Below are 17,765 nucleotides of genomic sequence, written 5' to 3'. Positions count from 1 at the left end.
TGTCCTGGAAAGCCTCATCAACATACCTCTCTGCCTCCCTTAGCTCCTCCAGTTCTGCCACCCTGGCCTCCAAAGCCCGTATGTGGTATGCTTGTGATAATTCTTTTAGAGGGTTGCTTTGTAATAAATTATGTACTTCCAATAAATAAATGTGTCCCAGGTGCTCTGTAATCAACAATTTGCAAGATACTAGCCATTTAACCTATCACAGGAAATCAAACTGTTATAGATAGGATCGATCGATTCCTGAATACATCAGAGACTGAAACATATTCTGCTACCAGCAGTAAGATGCAGAAAATTACACATTGAAAAGCTGTAACAGACACTGTTTTGCATATAATCCATATTTATACACCCTGAAAATGCATGATTGCTAAGACGCCTAACAATGTAAATTTAAAACATTGAGCCCCACAAACAAAATGTCAGCAATTAAATTTTAGTACAACTTTGAAATACCATCATCTGCAAATCAATGCATTAATGAAACTTTAAAATTAAAATTCCCATAATACAAAGACACTGCTGCTTACCAGCCTAAGAAACTTTTTTCTGATTGTATGCTTAGTGGCAGCTGTGGATTCAAGTACAGAGTATCAGGAAAAATCTTCCTGACGTATATTAAGTTGTAAAATTGTTTCCAAGGACATTCAAATGGTTGAGGTGAAAACTATAGCTGGTCAGGAAAAAACCTTTGATGGAATCGTTTTCTGAGGTAAAATGCAATTCCACTGAAATAAAAATGCCTTGGAAAGTCATGCCGATTTTACCAAAATTTCATTTAGGAAAAATAAAAAGAAATTTCCAACAATGTCAAAACATCCCGTTTTGACACTGTCTAAATGAAACATTTTGATTTTTCATTTTGAAATGACTTTTCATTTCATTTTTTTTATATTTTGCATTGTATATTATAACACATTTTAAAAAGTCAAAATCAAATAAAAATGTTCCCATCATTCTTATACATTTTTTGAGTTGTCCTTAGAGGGGAATTTCAAAATTTTCAGGTTTCATTCCAATCTGAAATGAAGCAAATTTTTAAATCTTATAAACCTTAGTGAAATGGAATGTTCACCCTCTGCGCAGTTCATGAAGTATGGACATTTAAAAGTAGACTGAAAAGTACGGTAGTAAACATACCGGATGGTACGATCATTCAAAGGAGGAATATAGGCAAACAATACAGGGGCAAGATTAGAAAGGCAAAGGTACAAAATGAGCTCAAACTAGCTACAGAAATAAAGGGAAACAAGAAGACTTTTTATCAATACATTAGAAGCAAGAGGAAGACCAAAGACAGGGTAGGCCCACTGCTCAGTGAAGAGGGAGAAACAGTAACAGGAAACTTGGAAATGGCAGAGATGCTTAATGATTCTTTGTTTCGGTCTTCACCGAAAAGTCTGAAGAAATGCCTAACATAGTGAATGCTAATGGGAAGGGGGTAGGTTTAGCAGATAAAATAAAAAAAGAACAAGTTAAAAATCACTTAGAAAAATTAGATGCCTGCAAGTCACCAGGGCCTGATGAAATGCATCCTAGAATACTCAAGGAGCTAATAGAGGAGGTATCTGAGCCTCTAGCTATTATCTTTGGAAAATCATGGGAGATGGGAGAGATTCCAGAAGACTGGAAAAGGGCAAATATAGTGCCCATCTATAAAAAGGGAAATAAAAACAACCCAGGAAACTACAGACCAGTTAGTTTAACTCCTGTGCCAGGGAAGATAATGGAGCAGGTAATTAAGGAAATCATCTGCAAACACTTGGAAGGTGGATTTGTAAAGAACAAATCGTGTCAAACCAATCTGATAGCTTTCTTTGGTAGGATAACGAGTCTTGTGGATAAGGGAGAAGCTGTGGATGTGGTATACCTAGACTTTAGTAAGGCATTTGATACAGTCTCGCATGATATTCTTATCGATAAACTAGGCAAATACAACTTAGATGGGGCTACTATAAGGTGGGTGCATAACTGGCTGGATAACCGTACTCAGAGAGTTATCATTAATGATTCCCAATCCTGCTGGAAAGGCATAACAAGTGGGGTTTCGCAGGGGTCTGTTTTGGGACCAGCTCTGTTCAATATCTTCATTAACAACTTAGATATTGGCATAGAAAGTACGCTTATTAAGTTTGCAGATGATACCAAACTGGGAGGGATTGCAACTGCTTTGGAGGACAGGGTCATAATTCAAAATGATCTGGACAAATTGGAGAAATCGTCTGAGGTAAATAGGATGAAGTTTAACAAAGACAAATGCAAAGTGCTCCACTTAGGAAGGAAAAATCAGTTTCACACATACAGAATGGGAAGAGATTGTCTAGGAAGGAGTACGGCAGAAAGGGTTCTAGGGGTTATAGTGGACCACAAGCTAAATATGAGTCAACAGTGTAACACTGTTGCAAAAAAAGCGAACATCATTCTGGGATGTATTAGCAGGAGTGTTGTAAGCAAGACATGAGAAGTAATTCTTCCGCTCTACTCCGCGCTGCTTAGGCCTCAACTGGAGTATTGTGTCCAGATCTGGGCACCACATTTCAGGAAAGATGTGGGCAAATTGGAGAAAGTCCAGCGTAGAGCAACAAAAACAATTAAAAGTCTAGAAAACATGACCTATGAGGGAAGACTGAAAAAATTGGGTTTGTTTAGTCTGGAAAAGAGAAGACACAGGGGACATAACAGTTTTCAGATACATAAAAGGTTGTTACAAGGACAGAGAAAAATTGTTCTTAACCACTGAGGATAACACAAGAAGCAATGGGCTTCAATTGAAGCAAGGGAGGTTTTGGCTGGACATTAGGAAAAGCTTCCTAACTGTCCAGGGAGTTAAGCACTGGAATAAATTGCTTAGGGAAGTTGTAGAATCTCCATCATTGGAGATTTTTAAGAGCATGTTAGACAAACACCTGTCAGGGATGGTCTAGATAATACTTAGTCTTGCCATGAGTGCAGGGGACTGGACTAGATGACCTCTTAAGATCCCTTCCAAGCCTATGATTCTATGAAAAAAACATATGGCATATAGGTTTATGCAAACTAGTTTACTCTCCATGGCTTTCACAGTTTAAATTATTAACTCTTTTCTTGACAAACTTCCATCACTGGTTGGAATACTATGGATATAGCACCCAAGAGGAAGAAATCACTGTATCCATATCACATATATCAACAAACGATTCTAGAAATACTTTTTTTTTGAAGTTTCTAGGAGACGTGGGGAAAATTGAAATAGTTCTATAAATTTTTAAGAGCTTTGAAATCTGAGAAAAATTAAGCATTTTGTTTTGTTTGCAAGCATTAATCATTCTCTCTTGACAGAAAACTTTAAAGTAGATACTAAACCTTTAGTGCTGTTGGACAGGTAACAAACATATATCCTTTTTCAGCAATCTTGTCACATAATCTGAATTTTAGTAACAAACCTCATTCTCAGGCATGTTAATTCTCTGCAGCATCTGTCACTGCTATGAATGGTTGATCATAAGTACCTCTGTAGTCATCTCAATGCTATTAAGCAGATGGCAGCGCTAAATCTGAATGATGTAGTACATCTCCCTAGTGGACTTTGTTTCCATATACTACCATTATTCTACAATTCCTCAGTGATAAATCTTATGTATTCTAGAGAACATTAAATAGTGAGCTGACAGTGGCAATTGATTTATTACCAGTAGTTTGCCTTTGCCCTATTATTGTCTTCGCAAACACTTGTGTAGATCATGTATGAAGCTTCCAAGGCATAAAGGCCATTGGACTAATTTTTTCTGTAGTATTTTAGAGATTTAATATTTTAATGTAATTTGTCTTCAGAGTGAACATGTTTAAACTCTGGTCTACAGATCTGAAATAATTCCCTGTTAAAATTCTCCTTTTTCCTCTATTATATTCTAATCTGTGGATTTTCGTGATAAAATGTTCTAGTATTAACATTAGGCCATTAAAACAGCAACTTCTTTTGACCATAAATCCAAGTAAAAGATTATTGCCTGATGCATGGTTTTGAGAAGTATTATTTGTAATTCAACTTTGTTTCATAAATATCATATACACACACACACACACACGAGTGAAGTTGGTAAAAAAGGCACTTGTGTGCCAAGCACAAATGAATACAATAATATGGGGGGTTATTGTTTTAGCAGTATTTAACTTCTGCAGTTCAATTTATATTTAAACAGATCATTTGTGCTATATACAGCAGTATCTGTTAAATTATTATGTATCTATGTAGTGCAGCTTTCATGAAGAAATTACTGAATGCATAATGCAAAAGCTGCCTGCAGAAAAGCTATATTGCATGGCATATGGCAACATTAATTTTTGTCTTTTTGCTTTCCTTAGCTTGGCATTGAAAATCTACCATGAGCGTTCATAGCTTTTGACAGTTTCCATTATACTCTGGTTTTTAGGTAGAGCTGGCTGACTGACAATTTCACAAATGTTTACTATTCTCAATTTTCAAAAGCTAAGCAACAATGTTTCATAAACTCATTTGATCTTTCTTACTATGACTTGACTGCTTTAGCATTATTTGTTCAATTAGCCTTACTAATTTGTATGGGTGTAATTTCTGTCTAATATGATCCCCTAAATGTTAAGTGCTGCATGGGAATTTAATCACATGTCTCCCACAGAAGTCAATGGAGCTGGCTGGCTAAATCCAGCACACTTCAGAGTTATCTATTTGAAGACTATCATAATTGCCAAAGATAGTTCCTTTGAAAGCCCACCAAAATGCACTCTATTTGTGGATTTACTCTATGAACAAATTATTTGTAGACGATGCAACATTTTAGTATTCAAAATGGAAACACTCCCCACAGATATTGTACTTGCTTGCTGGGACACTACCATGTGTAAGAATTGGAGAGAAATCTCAAATTTAGTCTTCTCCTCTCTGGTATTAGAGTGAAAGGTTTTTAAATAAAATCCAAGGTTGATAGGTACCAGGAGTCATGCAAAAGTGATTCTCAGTGATGACATCTGAATACCAAACAAAATGCCATTAATAAAACTTAAAATGGGCATCACTTTCAGTCTCCTAGTTGAAGTTTGGCTACTATATAACAATATTGGTGGCTGGAGAGAAGGGGAGGTTAGGTTGTAGAGAGAGGAAGAGCAGCTTTTCATGAAGGCAAGTGAAGATTCAAGTACCCACAATATTTAGACCATGGTATCTGAATGTCATATCATTCCCTTCAACTCCTATCAGCTACAGATATCCTGGGGAGACAGTAAGGAGGATGTGAAAGTATCATATGGTGCCGTGCTAGAGGAGAGCTCTATCCAGTTGTACTGGATGCCCCAAAATGGAGAACAAACTACAAAAATTTACTACTGCACTTCACATTTGAGATGTACTTGGGTTGGACAGTGAGCTATTCATTCCACTGCAAGAACATTCTCTTTAACTAGCACTGTACTATTTTGATTCACATAAGAAAACTATCTGACTCAGCCTAGAATACCAAAAATACCACTACCCTGAGATGTACAACAAATACGCTAAAAAAATCATTATTTTGCAAATCAGGAATCCTAAGACTGAACAACAGCAAATAGATGAAGCATCTGTAATTTCCCTTTAGTAGTAGAAGTACACATACAGTGGAGTACACTTCAAAACTTCAGTCTGTTTCTAGAGATATTTCCAGTTCTAGTGGCATTCCTCATTTTAAGTACACAGAATATCTCTGAAATCTGCAATATTTTCAAATCAGTATGAACTTTTTAAGCATTCCACGTACCCACAGTACTAGAAAAAAGGAAAATGTAGCCCTAACTGTTGACTGAGTTTAAAGAGGCCGATTAACCTAATATTTGCTTTAACATTATTTTAGGGGTACTTAAAACAAGCAAACCTTGCTTTTACATGCTAATCAAAAAGTGACCCATTTTAAACATGTGGACCTCTTCTTCATTCAAATACATCAAGTTTTTTTCCCCTTATAATGAGGGGAAAGTATCAAAAAAATTTAAGATACTATAGCATCACAATTCTCTTTTGTTTCACATAATTTGTTTAACACCAAAGACATTTAGATATATTCCAGTGTTACAAGCATCTCTCAGTAGTTACAAATGACATTACAATATGTGCTACTCTTTGATCATCAGATTGAAAATTGTTCTGTGTTGCTCAGATGGTTTGGTTACAGCTATTAGTTTTAGCTTGCTAATGCAATTCTGAAATATCTTTGCAAAAAATGTGAGCCGGGATTGTGTGAGCAATATTTCATTGAGCAAATTCATACCCCCTTCCCTTTCACCATGAACTACCCCTATTGTTTATAAAAACAGCAAAATAAGCAAGTGAATAAGTCATTCTTTTAAAAAGTTTATCAAATTTGGAGTCTAGTGAACATAACTGGAACTATACCCCAGTTGCAACATAAAGCAACTACCTAATAAAGTAATTCTACCTTGGTGAGACTCAGGAATAAAACATTATGGCTAGTAATCAGTACTTTACATATGAATTACATGTTGTGTTTCATTTTCTTGGAAAATTGATTTTTGCTCATCACCATTCAAAGGACCACCAACATTTGTAAAAGATTAAAAAAAAAGTTCATAACAGGTCTTGTTTAAAACCTGACAAAAAGGAAAAACAAATTCAAATAATCATTTTTAAGTTTTAGTCTAGTCCAGTATTTTCATTGTCCTATCTGGAAGCATAGCCTGCAACAGCAAATAAAACCTATTACTAACATTAAAAGCAACAAAGCAAAATAGAACTGCCAATATTAAAAGTAAAAATTCTAAGACTTTTTTGACCAGTATCTTTACTAAAAAAAATCATGTTTGCTGCTATTTTCTAAAGGTAGTATGCAAGGTAGACACGTCCTCCAGAGTTCTTAATGCTTCTGGTGTGCACATCAGTTTTTAGAAATTTACAAAACCTTTTCAGGTGGGAGACACCATGAATAAAGACTACTCTTTTCTGGTTGTCAAAAACGTCATAAAAAAACAATCTCAGTGAAAACAGTGAAATTAAAACTTTCCATTGATTTTTCACTTTGAGCAGTTTGCCTGGTTTTGAGAGCTTTCTTCCCTCACAAAGCCTTAAATCATTCCTGACAAACAGAATGGCAAAATATTCCTCAGTTGCGCTGGGAAAGTGTTTTTCCTCCTCAACTGTGTTGTGAAATCAGGGTTCTTTAGTTTTTCAGATTTTGCTGCAAAGCTACAATGCGTTTAAGTAAAAGTTGTCTTTAACTTGTTTACTGGTGGGTGAGATATATTGTCAGTTTGAGCAGCACACTCCCTATCCTTAGAGATATTGTAAAGGATATCTTACCCATGAGAAAAATGGTAAGAGAAATCTTTTAAAGTGAATAACCATGGATAATGAATGCAGGAACATAAAACCAGAATATCTGCATACTCAGCATGGTCAGCAAAATGAGCTCAACCAAATAAACCAAATCAATCAAATATTAAGTCCCCTAAAATTCTTTTATCAAAATCTATTTGTACTGAACAAGTTACACGTTATCCTTTGATTCTTGAAATTTTTCGAAGTCAAGTTCCAACAAGCTAAAAAGTGAGTGAAAATTCCTTTTCTTTCAAATATATACAGTTCAGGGACTTTAGAATGCCACTGTCAACCAAGTTTCTGAATAATGTCATCTAGTAAAATTTGCCATTCTTTCAATACCTCTTCTCCTTGTTTACTGGGTTCCTTTCAACCCCTTTTGGTGGCAATTTGTCTTTTATACATACCTGATAGCAGAGAAGTATATACGACTGCAGATTGTTGCTAACAATCCTCTTGCATAATATTTATGCTGTTTAAGATTAGATATAAAAGGAATTCATCGGTACTGAAAGTGAAATTAGCTACTGGATTGTAGGAGTTTTCAGCTATAAATACAGTGGGACTTGATACTTACCTTTGTGCCTGGGTGCTATAGCTGTTGTCATAGGAGTCGTAGCCCTGCTCATCATAAGCAGTGCCATATCCATCATCATACTCCTGAAAAATATAATAGAAAAGTAATGTTAAAAATTAAAGAACACAATTCAGAACCTGAAAGAAATACGTTAATAATTATAAATGTGAACGACACTATCAACTGAAATCTAAATTCATGCAACAAGATGTAAACCGTGGAACTATAAAATCTTAATTTACTTAATACACACCAATTCTATCTGAGAGGCAACATAAATCTAAGATCTAAGATTTATGCAGTTACTTTGGATTTAAGTTTGAGATCTTGGTGGCAACCTATTTTGCACTTTTAAGAGACTAGCATGTTGAATAAAAATGGCTACTTACCACAAAGTAACTGTGGTTCTTCAAGGGTGCTGCCTCTGCATATTCACACCTGTGGTATGTCTGGAGCCACAGACCTTCAAGAAAGCAGTGTCAGTTTGGGACCTTTTGTGGCAACAAACTTTGGACCCAAGGTTATAAAAAGGCTATGCAAATCCAGTTGCCTTAGTTCTTTCCCCTAAACTCAAGAATCCTGTAAGAGTATAATTCTGAAGAAGAGAGAGGCTGACAGGCAGTGTAATTATGCAGAGACAACACCCTTAAGAACCAGAGTTACTAACGTAAGTAACCATTTGTACTTCTTGAAGTAGCCTCTGCATAGTCCCACTTGTGGGAATTTAGTAAATGGCATAACCCCATGAAGGAGGGCAGAGATCTAATTAAACAAGAATTGTAGAACTGCCCTCCCAAAACCAGCATCAGACCTAGATCCCAAATTGAGAGAACAGTGTTGTATGAAGGTTTATACAGAAGTCCAGGCAGGACCCTTCCAGATGTTTATAATGAAAAGAATACAGAGGTACCCCCGTGATATTCGCTTATGCGTGGTAGAGTGAAATCTAGAACTGTAAAGAACTGACACCTTAGATAATTTATAACATGACTCAATGCAAAGCCTAATCCATTTAAACAGATGCTGACTGGAAATGACATTCCCTTCACATTGATCCCCCGAAGTTAAAAAATTGTTGACATTCTAAAGGCCTCAATTTTACCCAAATAACTCAAAGCCCTCTCTTGCCATAGAAGGTATATAAGCCTAGTTCCCCCAGGTAAGAAAGAAGCTTTGAAAAGATACTTGGGAGACTGATGATCTGATTCAGATGAAATTAAGACATCAGATTTGGAATAAATTTGAGATAAAAATACAGGGTAGCTCTCTTGTAGATGTAATTGTGACTAAAAATGGTGCTTTTAGTGTCAAGTGGAATAAAGAACACGGTCATAAGATCTCCAACTGTACAATCTTGTCAGCACAACACTAAGGTTCCTTGATGGAATAGGTTCTCAACTCTGATGGGAAAACACCAGACCCGTTCAGGAATCTTTTGATGACTGAAATCAATAGAAACATCCACTGCGAGATAATATAGTAAGATTATAGATAGATGTACCTCGATAGAATACAATACAAGGGAAGACTTAAACACCAAGTACAATAAATATTTCAAAATCAATTATATGGGCATGGGGCATGGAGACATTATCTGATTACCTTTGAGAAAACATCTTCTGAGATGAACAATTCAACACAGATGGCTTTAGAGAATGTAGCAGAGCCTCCTCTATTTCCACAGAGCATTCCACATCAGAAGTAGTCAATGTCTTATGATCAAAGCAATGGAGATGAAGTGACTCCAGATTGGTAAAATAGAGAAAATAGTGTTCCTGTGATAGCAGGTCTGATGATGAATGTTGAAGACCAAGGAACTTCATGTACCAATACTGTCTAGCTCAACTAGGGCAACTAGTATGATTTTGGAGAATGTCTTGTATCTTTTTATTACCATTGGAATTGTTGGAAAGGCATCAAAGAAGCCCTTGCTCCAGTTCAGCAAGAATGTGTCTGTGATAGTCTATCCATCACTGTCTGTTTCAAGGAACACTCACACTGTTCCTGCAGCCAGCGACTGAGAGTCTGTTGCCATATTCTCTGTCAGTCAGATCTGCTGAGTTGCATTTGATGAGCCAGACTCCCATCCGACACAGCCATTAGTTCCTGGCATTATTGTTAACTAGCACCTCATTATTTATTAATGTAATATTTAGCCATTATGTTAACAACATAGCCCTTATTCACTGCCAGAAAGGATTTGAGGCAACCTAATAGCTTTGGTCCACTACATGTATATGGCACTTGATTTCCTCCCCCAGATTCCACCAATTTTGAACTCTCAGCTTCGGAGATAAGCTTTCAAACCCAAACTGGATGCATTTGTGATGATCACAATGGCTGGGGATAGAGGATCAAAATGAACTTCCTATATTATATTGGTTGGGAGCTTCCACCAATGGAGAGTCCTAAGGAATTTTGGAAGTCGACTCAGATAACCCATATTGGCTACATTAGGAGGGAACGTTTTGCTGAACAGTTGGCCCTGAGGGGTGTGGGGGAAGAGAAGGGTCATAAGACAAAGAAAAGAAAAGTGGCTTTTGCTTGAGACCCAGCATATCTAAACCTTCTTAAAAGGAACAATGCCAAAATGTGCTCCAAGTAGGAAAGAGTGCTAGCAAACTGACTCCACCACAAGGGAGACAGAATGCTGGATAAGTATGGCAGGTTCAACTTAGAGTACAGAGAGAGGATTGGTTCCATAAGTTGCTAGCCCAATTGCCTTAATAGGGTGTAAGTGGCATGGCCAATACTATCGTTTCCTGTCCCATCCTGGTTGGCAGCTCTGTGTGTTACTATATTTAGTATCTGGATAACTTCTAACTTTTTTTGGAAGAAGATTATATTTAAAGAGTATATTATTTAGTAGCTTTGGGTTTCACTGAACTTTCCAGTCTCTGAACAGGTATTGGACTATTCTGTTTTGATGCGTTCACTTTATAGCATGCAAAGAATGATAAATGAAGGTTACTTCCCTATAACTCACAGTTCTTTGAGATGATTACTTATTCACACTTACAGGTATTGTGCCACCGGGTGGTGCCTAACCGGAGAACCTCTTCCAAGCAGTGCGCGTTAAAGAGCACATGCCTTTCCTCTTTCCCTTGGCATTTCCAAAAGCTTTACAAGGGGATGCTGGCCCTCTACAGTCTCAATTCCTTCCATTGCTAACTCAGAGTGACCATAATAGGACCCTGAGAAAGAGGGGGAGATAGGAGGGAAGTGTGAATATGCAGTCATATTGAAGAACTTGTGTTACAACAAAGTAACCTTCATTTCTTCTTCGAGTGGCTCTGCTTATTATCTGCTATGGGCAGTTTGACAAGCAGTGCTGAAAACCCAGGAGGTGGGACCAAAGTCAAAATTAAATAATGACTGAAGCACTGCTCTACCAAATTTGGCATTCACTCTTGAAGCCAGATCCAGAGCATAACATTTAGTGAATGCGTTCACTGACTTCCAGGTAGCAGCCAGGTAGCAGTTCCTAGCTGGAACATGTTTAAGAAAAGCAAGAGATGCCTCTACCGCCATGCAGAATGAGACCATACAACACAGAAAGCACAGGATTTTCTGCTAATTTGTAGCACTAAATAACACATTGCTTAACCCATCTGGAAATAGTCTGAGCAGACACACACTGATCCCTATTTTTCTTAGCATAACAAACAAAAACCTAGATGAACTCTGAAAACTCTGTTATATTTAAATAACATGGAAGAACACTTCTAGCATTTAAAGTACATAACACAGATTTCCCTTTATTAGTGTGAGGTTTTTGGGGAAAAAACACTAGTAAAATTGTCTGGTTGATAGGAAACTTGGACACCACTTTTGGTAAAACATAGGGATCAGGTCTAAGAGCTATTTTATCTTCACGAAAAACTATAACTGGCAAGTCAGCCGTCAGGGATGGAATTTTCTCACCCTTCTGGCTGATGTTATAACAATAATGAAGATCTATTTAATAGATACACAAAATAAAGAACACTTTACCAGAGGTTAAAAAGGTACCCTCATAAACGTAGATAAAACCAGATTAAGATCCCAGCATGGGACTGGATACTTTAAAGGACGATACACATTAAATATCCCTTCATAAACCTTTTAACAGAATAACATGCAAAGAGTGACCTACCATCAATTAAAGCATAGTAAAATGAAACAGCTTCCATGTGAACTTTTAAGGAAGAATCAGATAATGCTTCAGATTTTAAGTACATTAAATATTCCAAAATACAGGGTATGGAAGATGAAACTGGACAATCAAACTTTCCTGCATTCATGCAGCAAAATCTAGACCATTCTAAATAGTAACATTTCTAGTAGACAATTTTCTAGAATTAAGCAGTACATTTTGAACCAAAGAGGAATATGACTGTTCAAGACTAGCCAAGGTCCAATAGCAGGTAGTAAGATGAAGCGACTGAGGATCTGGATGAAGGATCCTGCCTAGTTGCTATGATAAGGGATCTGGAGCCAGAGGAAGATACAGGTACAGTCTGACTAATAGCTGAAGAAAAAGCTTATGCTACTGCTGTCTCGGCTAAGCTGTGGCAATCAAATATCATTTTTGCCCTGTCCTGACGTTTCCTCTGCACCACTTTCTGAATCAATGGAAAGGGGGGAAGGGCATACTCTTACCCAGTGTAGAAGGACTCTCCCTCTCTGCTCTTGAACAGAGAGGAGGAAACTTTTTATTGATCCTTGTAGCAAACAGGTCTACATCAGGCCGATCCCAACAGGAAAAGATGTCTCATGTTACTCAATCCTTTGGGGACCACTCATGAATTTGAGAACTGTTCCTGCTGACAATCTGCTAGCACATTGCTTTCCCCTCCTAAATTCAGGACAACCAGATAGATCTCAAAGCATGCATAAATCCCATAATTTGACTGTTTCACAACATAACTGGAAAGAATGAGGACTCCTCTGGTTTGTTCATGTATTGTCTGTTGATACATGAACAACCTTTTCTTTTATATGAAGGAAAGATCTGAAGGCCAAACAAATAGTTCTTAATACCAACACGTTATGAACAAGCTCTTTTCATGAAAACACCAGTGACTCTGGATTGTAATCCAGCCTCAAAATGGGCTCCCAATCCACTGTTGGATGCATCTGACATTGTGGTGATCGATGAAGGGGGACTGAACAGAACACCTCAAATAACATGATTTGTCTGTTTACAAATTCAGTGAATTCAGAATCCATAAGACTTTGGAAGGCAATCACTTTCTAGGATTGGCAGGCTCAAATTTGGAAAACCACTTGTTCTATTTGTAGAAACCTGTCCTCTGGAAGAAAAGCCTTCCCTGCTACTGACTCCAGTTTAGAACCTATAAAAAGAATTCTCTGAGTTGGACAGAGATATGATAGGATGACATTGAGAAGCAGACCCAGATGTGAAAAGAGGGAGATTGTAAATGTGATGTAGCAGCTTTTAGCCACCAATCATCCAAATATGGGTAAACAAAAATACCCTGTTTTCTTAGATGTACCACTACCATGAAAAGGCACTTTGAAAAGATTCTTGGTGCTGTGGAGAGGCCAAGTAGCAGCACTTTGTATTGGAAATGGCATCCCAACACCATGAAATGCAGGTATTGTCAATGACTGTGTCGGACAGAGATGAAAATAAGCATCCTTTAAACAGAGAGTGACAAACCAATCCATAATTGTAAACGAAGGAATTATGGAGGCCAGGTTTAACATACGTAATCGGAATGTCCGGGGGGATCTGTTAAGTTTTCTTAAATCTAAAATTAGACAGAAACCCCCATCTTTTTTTTTCTATACCAGGAAATATCTTGAATGTAACCCTGACCCCACAGATGTTTGGTTACCTCTTTAACAGCTCCTGTCTGGAGCAGCTTTTGAACTTCCATATGTAGAATAACTTTGTGAGAAGGTTACCTGAAAAGGTAAGGATAGGGACAGCCATGCAAACTGAATAGCATAGCCTCGGTCTGTAATTTTAGTACCCATACATTCTATGTAATCAGCCTCTGATGAACTGCTGATGAATTGGGCTAGCCTGTCCCCAAATAAAAGAAGAGATGGTTACTTGCTCATAGGACCATGATTGTCAATCCTCACATCAAATGTGAGATCTGGTGTTAAAGGAAGATGAAGAGGGAACAGATTGCCTCATAGGTCTACATCTGAAAGGCCTCATTTTATGCTTGGTCTCAAATAAAGATGGAGGTTGCTGGTGCAGTTGCCGACATCAGATTTGTAGAAAAATAAACAGATGACGGAGAGTAATATTTCTACTGATATTGAAAAAAAGAAGCAGAAAATCTTCTGATTGAGGGCTAAAGACCTAGAAAACGAGCAGTGGCTCTAGAGTCCTTTAAACAACAGTACATTAGTCTTATTGCAGAAAAGACAATTCCCTTTGAAGGGGACATCTTTCACTTTAATTCTAGTGTCTGCTGCCAGAGAAGAAAAATCGAGCCAAGCATGCCTCCTCAAGGTAACTACAGACACCAATGCTCTGCCGGAAGAAAGTAATGCATCAAACAATGCTTTAAAGACATGCTTTGCCATGTTCTGTCCTTCTGTCAAAATGGCATTAGACAAGCCTTTTTTAAATCTTGAACAAAGAAAATCATCCTTTCGCACAGGTAGAATTCATAATGGGCCATCACTGCCTGGTAATTAGCCACTCTAATTTGAGATGCTGAGAACAAAATTAATCAAGGAACCAAAGGACACAAAGAGAAGAAATTCTTAAATTGCTTGTACATTAATACTAGGAGCCTGGGCAACAAACATGAGGAACTGGAAGTTCTCATTTATGACCATAAAGTTGATTTAGTCATATTACTGAACGCTGGTGGGATGATTTGCACGAGTGTAATGTTAAAATCAATGATTATAAGCTATTTAGGAATGACTGAGTGGGGGAAAGGGAGGGGGCATGGCATTCTAGGTCAAAAACAGCATTCTACTAACGTCTCAGGAGGATGTTAAACAGAAGTTACTAAAGTTAGACATTTTAAAATCAGCAAGTCCAGACAACTTGCATCCAAGAGTTTCAAAAAGCTGAAGAAGGATTGTCCCTGAACAGGAGTGGAGGATGGAACTGGCATCACAGGCCTGAAAGGCACCAGACTTTGAAGCGGAGCCCAATTTGGATTTCGAAGTTGGAACCACAGACGCTATGGCAGAAGTGGATGGATCCAATAAGTCTATCATACAGGACCTGGCACTGCTAACAGTGACCTCCTTCTCCCTCAGCTGCTTCTTTTGAACCAATACAGTTGGAACCGAAATGGCTCTAGGTTCCTAAGCAGTCAGCCCTTTTCTACCAATGGTGCCTTCAGAGCCTTGACAGCTTTTTCTGAAGGACTGAGAGCTGGCACTGGCAAAGATACCAATGACTGGGAAGCCTTAGACAATTTAACCTTGCTGGAGAAAGCCACCAGATTAGAAACACTTAGGCCTGGTCTACACTAGGCTTTTATGTCGAATTTAGCGCCGTTACATCGAATTAACCCTGCACCCGTCCACACCACGAAGCTATTTAGTTCGACATAGAGCTCTCTTAAATTCGACTTTTGTACTCCTCCCCAACGAGAGGAGTAGCGCTAAATTCGAAATGGCCATATCGAATTAGGCTAGGTGTGGATGGAAATCGACGCTAATAGCTCCGGGAGCTATCCCACAGTGCACCACTCTGTTGACGCTCTGGACAGCAGTCCGAGCTCGGATGCTCTGACCAGCTACACAGGAAAAGCCCCGGGAAAATTTGAATTCCTTTTCCTGTCTGGGCAGTTTGAATTTCATTTCCTGTTTGGACATCGTGGCGAGCTCAGCAGCACTGGCAACGATGCAGAGCTCTCCAGCAGAGGTGACCGTGCAATCCCAGAATAGAAAGAGGGCCCCAGCATGGACTGATTGGGAAGTCTTGGATCTCATCGCTGTGTGGGGCGATGAGTCCGTGCTTTCAGAGCTGCGCTCCAAAAGAAGGAATGCTAAGATCTACGAGAAGATCTCTAAAGCCATGGCAGAGAGAGGATACAGCCGGGATGCAACGCAGTGCCGCGTGAAAATCAAGAAGCTGAGACAAGGCTACCAAAAAACCAAAGAGGCAAACGGACGATCCGGATCCCAGCCCCACACATCCCGTTTCTACGAGGCACTGCATTCCATCCTAGGTGCGGCCGCCACCACTACCCCACCACTGACCGTGGACTCTGAGGATGGGATATTGTCCGCGGCCGGTTCCTCGTCGGACATGTTAGCGGACGGGGAAGATGAAGAAGGAGATGAGGAGGACGAGGCAGTCGACAGCGCTGGCACCGCTGATTTCCCCGACAGCCAGGAGCTCTTCATCACCCTTACCGAGATCCCCTACCAACCGTCCCCAGCCGTTAGCCCGGACACAGAATCAGGGGAAGGATCAAGCAGTAAGTGCTCTAAACATGTAAACATTTATTTTTAACAGAACGGGAATATTTATAATATTAACAATGGGTTTTTCCTAAAGTACTTTAAACATGTAAACAATTATCTGCAACAAAACTGGAATATTTACAATAGTAACAAAGGGTTTCTCATGATTTGTCTGCCTTAGGCTCTTCACTATTTAGTCCCAAGTATTTAAAAAAAATTTTACAATGTCCGGTAATTCATGATTCTGCTGCCCAAGACGCTCCACTCTTTAGTCCCAGTGCACCTACGCGAAAATCCGGTCAATATGGCCGGGGATAGACGCGAAATCCTCATAGGAGAACTCCTCATAGGTCTCATGGAGGTACATTTCCAGCCTGTTCATCAGGTTCCTGGGTAGGGCGATCTTATTGGGCCCTCCGTGGTAGGACACGTTTCCCCGCCACGACACAATCAAGTACTCTGGGATCATCGCACGGCAGAGCATAGCGGCATACGGCCCTGGTTTTTGCATGCTTTCCCTAAGCATGCGTTCCTTCTCGCTGTCCGAGATCCTCATGAGGGTGATGTCGCTCATGATGCCCTGCTTTGAATTAGGGAGGGGAATGTTAGTATTGGGACTGCTTTACAGCCACGCGGTTGAGGGAGAGGGGCAGCATACAGGGATCTTTCCCTGGGACAGCCGTGAGGGGGTGGGACAGGGGCAGAGTTCATGCTGTCCTGATTGCTGGCAGCAGAGACTGGCATTGCTTTCAATGTGAAAGGAGGCCAGTGCTACTATTACAGTTTTAAGCAGCCACAAGTCTACGGCTTACCATGATTGCCCGCTACAGAAGTTCAGGTGTCCTGCCCCGCTTCTCAGATAACTGCAAGACCACTGCAAGACCCCAGGCACCGAAAATTCGACCTTGTCCTGAGTACGCATGTGAGAGGTGCAGTGCATGGTCTTGTTCACAGAGAAAGACTAGGTTCTTTGTACACAACTTCATTTATCTGTCTCAGGAATTCACTTCCTTTTTCCCATTCCCACAGACACATCTGCGACTGTCTCCCAACCCAGCCTGTCAGCACACTCCCAGAGGCTAGCGCAGATTAGGTGGAGGAAGAAGAAGACGCGGGAGGACATGTTCTCAGAACTAATGGGCTGCTCCCGAGCCCAGGCAGCCCAGCAGACACAGTGGAGGGAGAACTTGTCACAAATGCACTGAGCAGTCATGGAACGGGAGGAGAGGTAGCGTCAGGAGGACCAGCAGGCTACTGAAAAGCTGCTTGGACTAATGAGGGAGCAAACGGACATGCTCCGGCGCCTTGTGGATGTTCTGCAAGACCGGAGGCAGGAGGACAGAGCCCCGCTGCAGTCTATCTCTAACCGCCCTCCCCCGCCACCAAGTCCCACACCCCCCTCACCCAAAGTACAAAGAAGGAGGGGCGGCAAGGGCCGTTAAAACTTTCAGTCAACCCCTGCAG

The 17,765-nt window shown here is 39.6% G+C and overlaps 1 protein-coding gene across 1 annotated transcript in view; it reads right to left on the bottom strand.

The window, feature by feature from the left end:
* The window catches only part of KHDRBS3 (KH RNA binding domain containing, signal transduction associated 3), a 213,009-nt gene that overhangs the window by 23,909 nt on the left and 171,335 nt on the right, over positions 1 to 17,765 (bottom strand). The window contains exon 7 of the mRNA XM_026659267.2: positions 7,902 to 7,984. Coding sequence (XP_026515052.1) covers positions 7,902 to 7,984 — 83 coding nt within the window. The remainder of the gene's footprint in view (positions 1 to 7,901; positions 7,985 to 17,765) is intronic.

Source organism: Terrapene carolina, unplaced genomic scaffold, assembly GCF_002925995.2.
Source record: "Terrapene carolina triunguis isolate 2854851 unplaced genomic scaffold, T_m_triunguis-2.0 Scaffold58, whole genome shotgun sequence".
Classification (NCBI taxonomy): Eukaryota; Metazoa; Chordata; order Testudines; family Emydidae; genus Terrapene; species Terrapene triunguis.
This window is presented reverse-complemented; position numbering and strand designations above follow the sequence as displayed.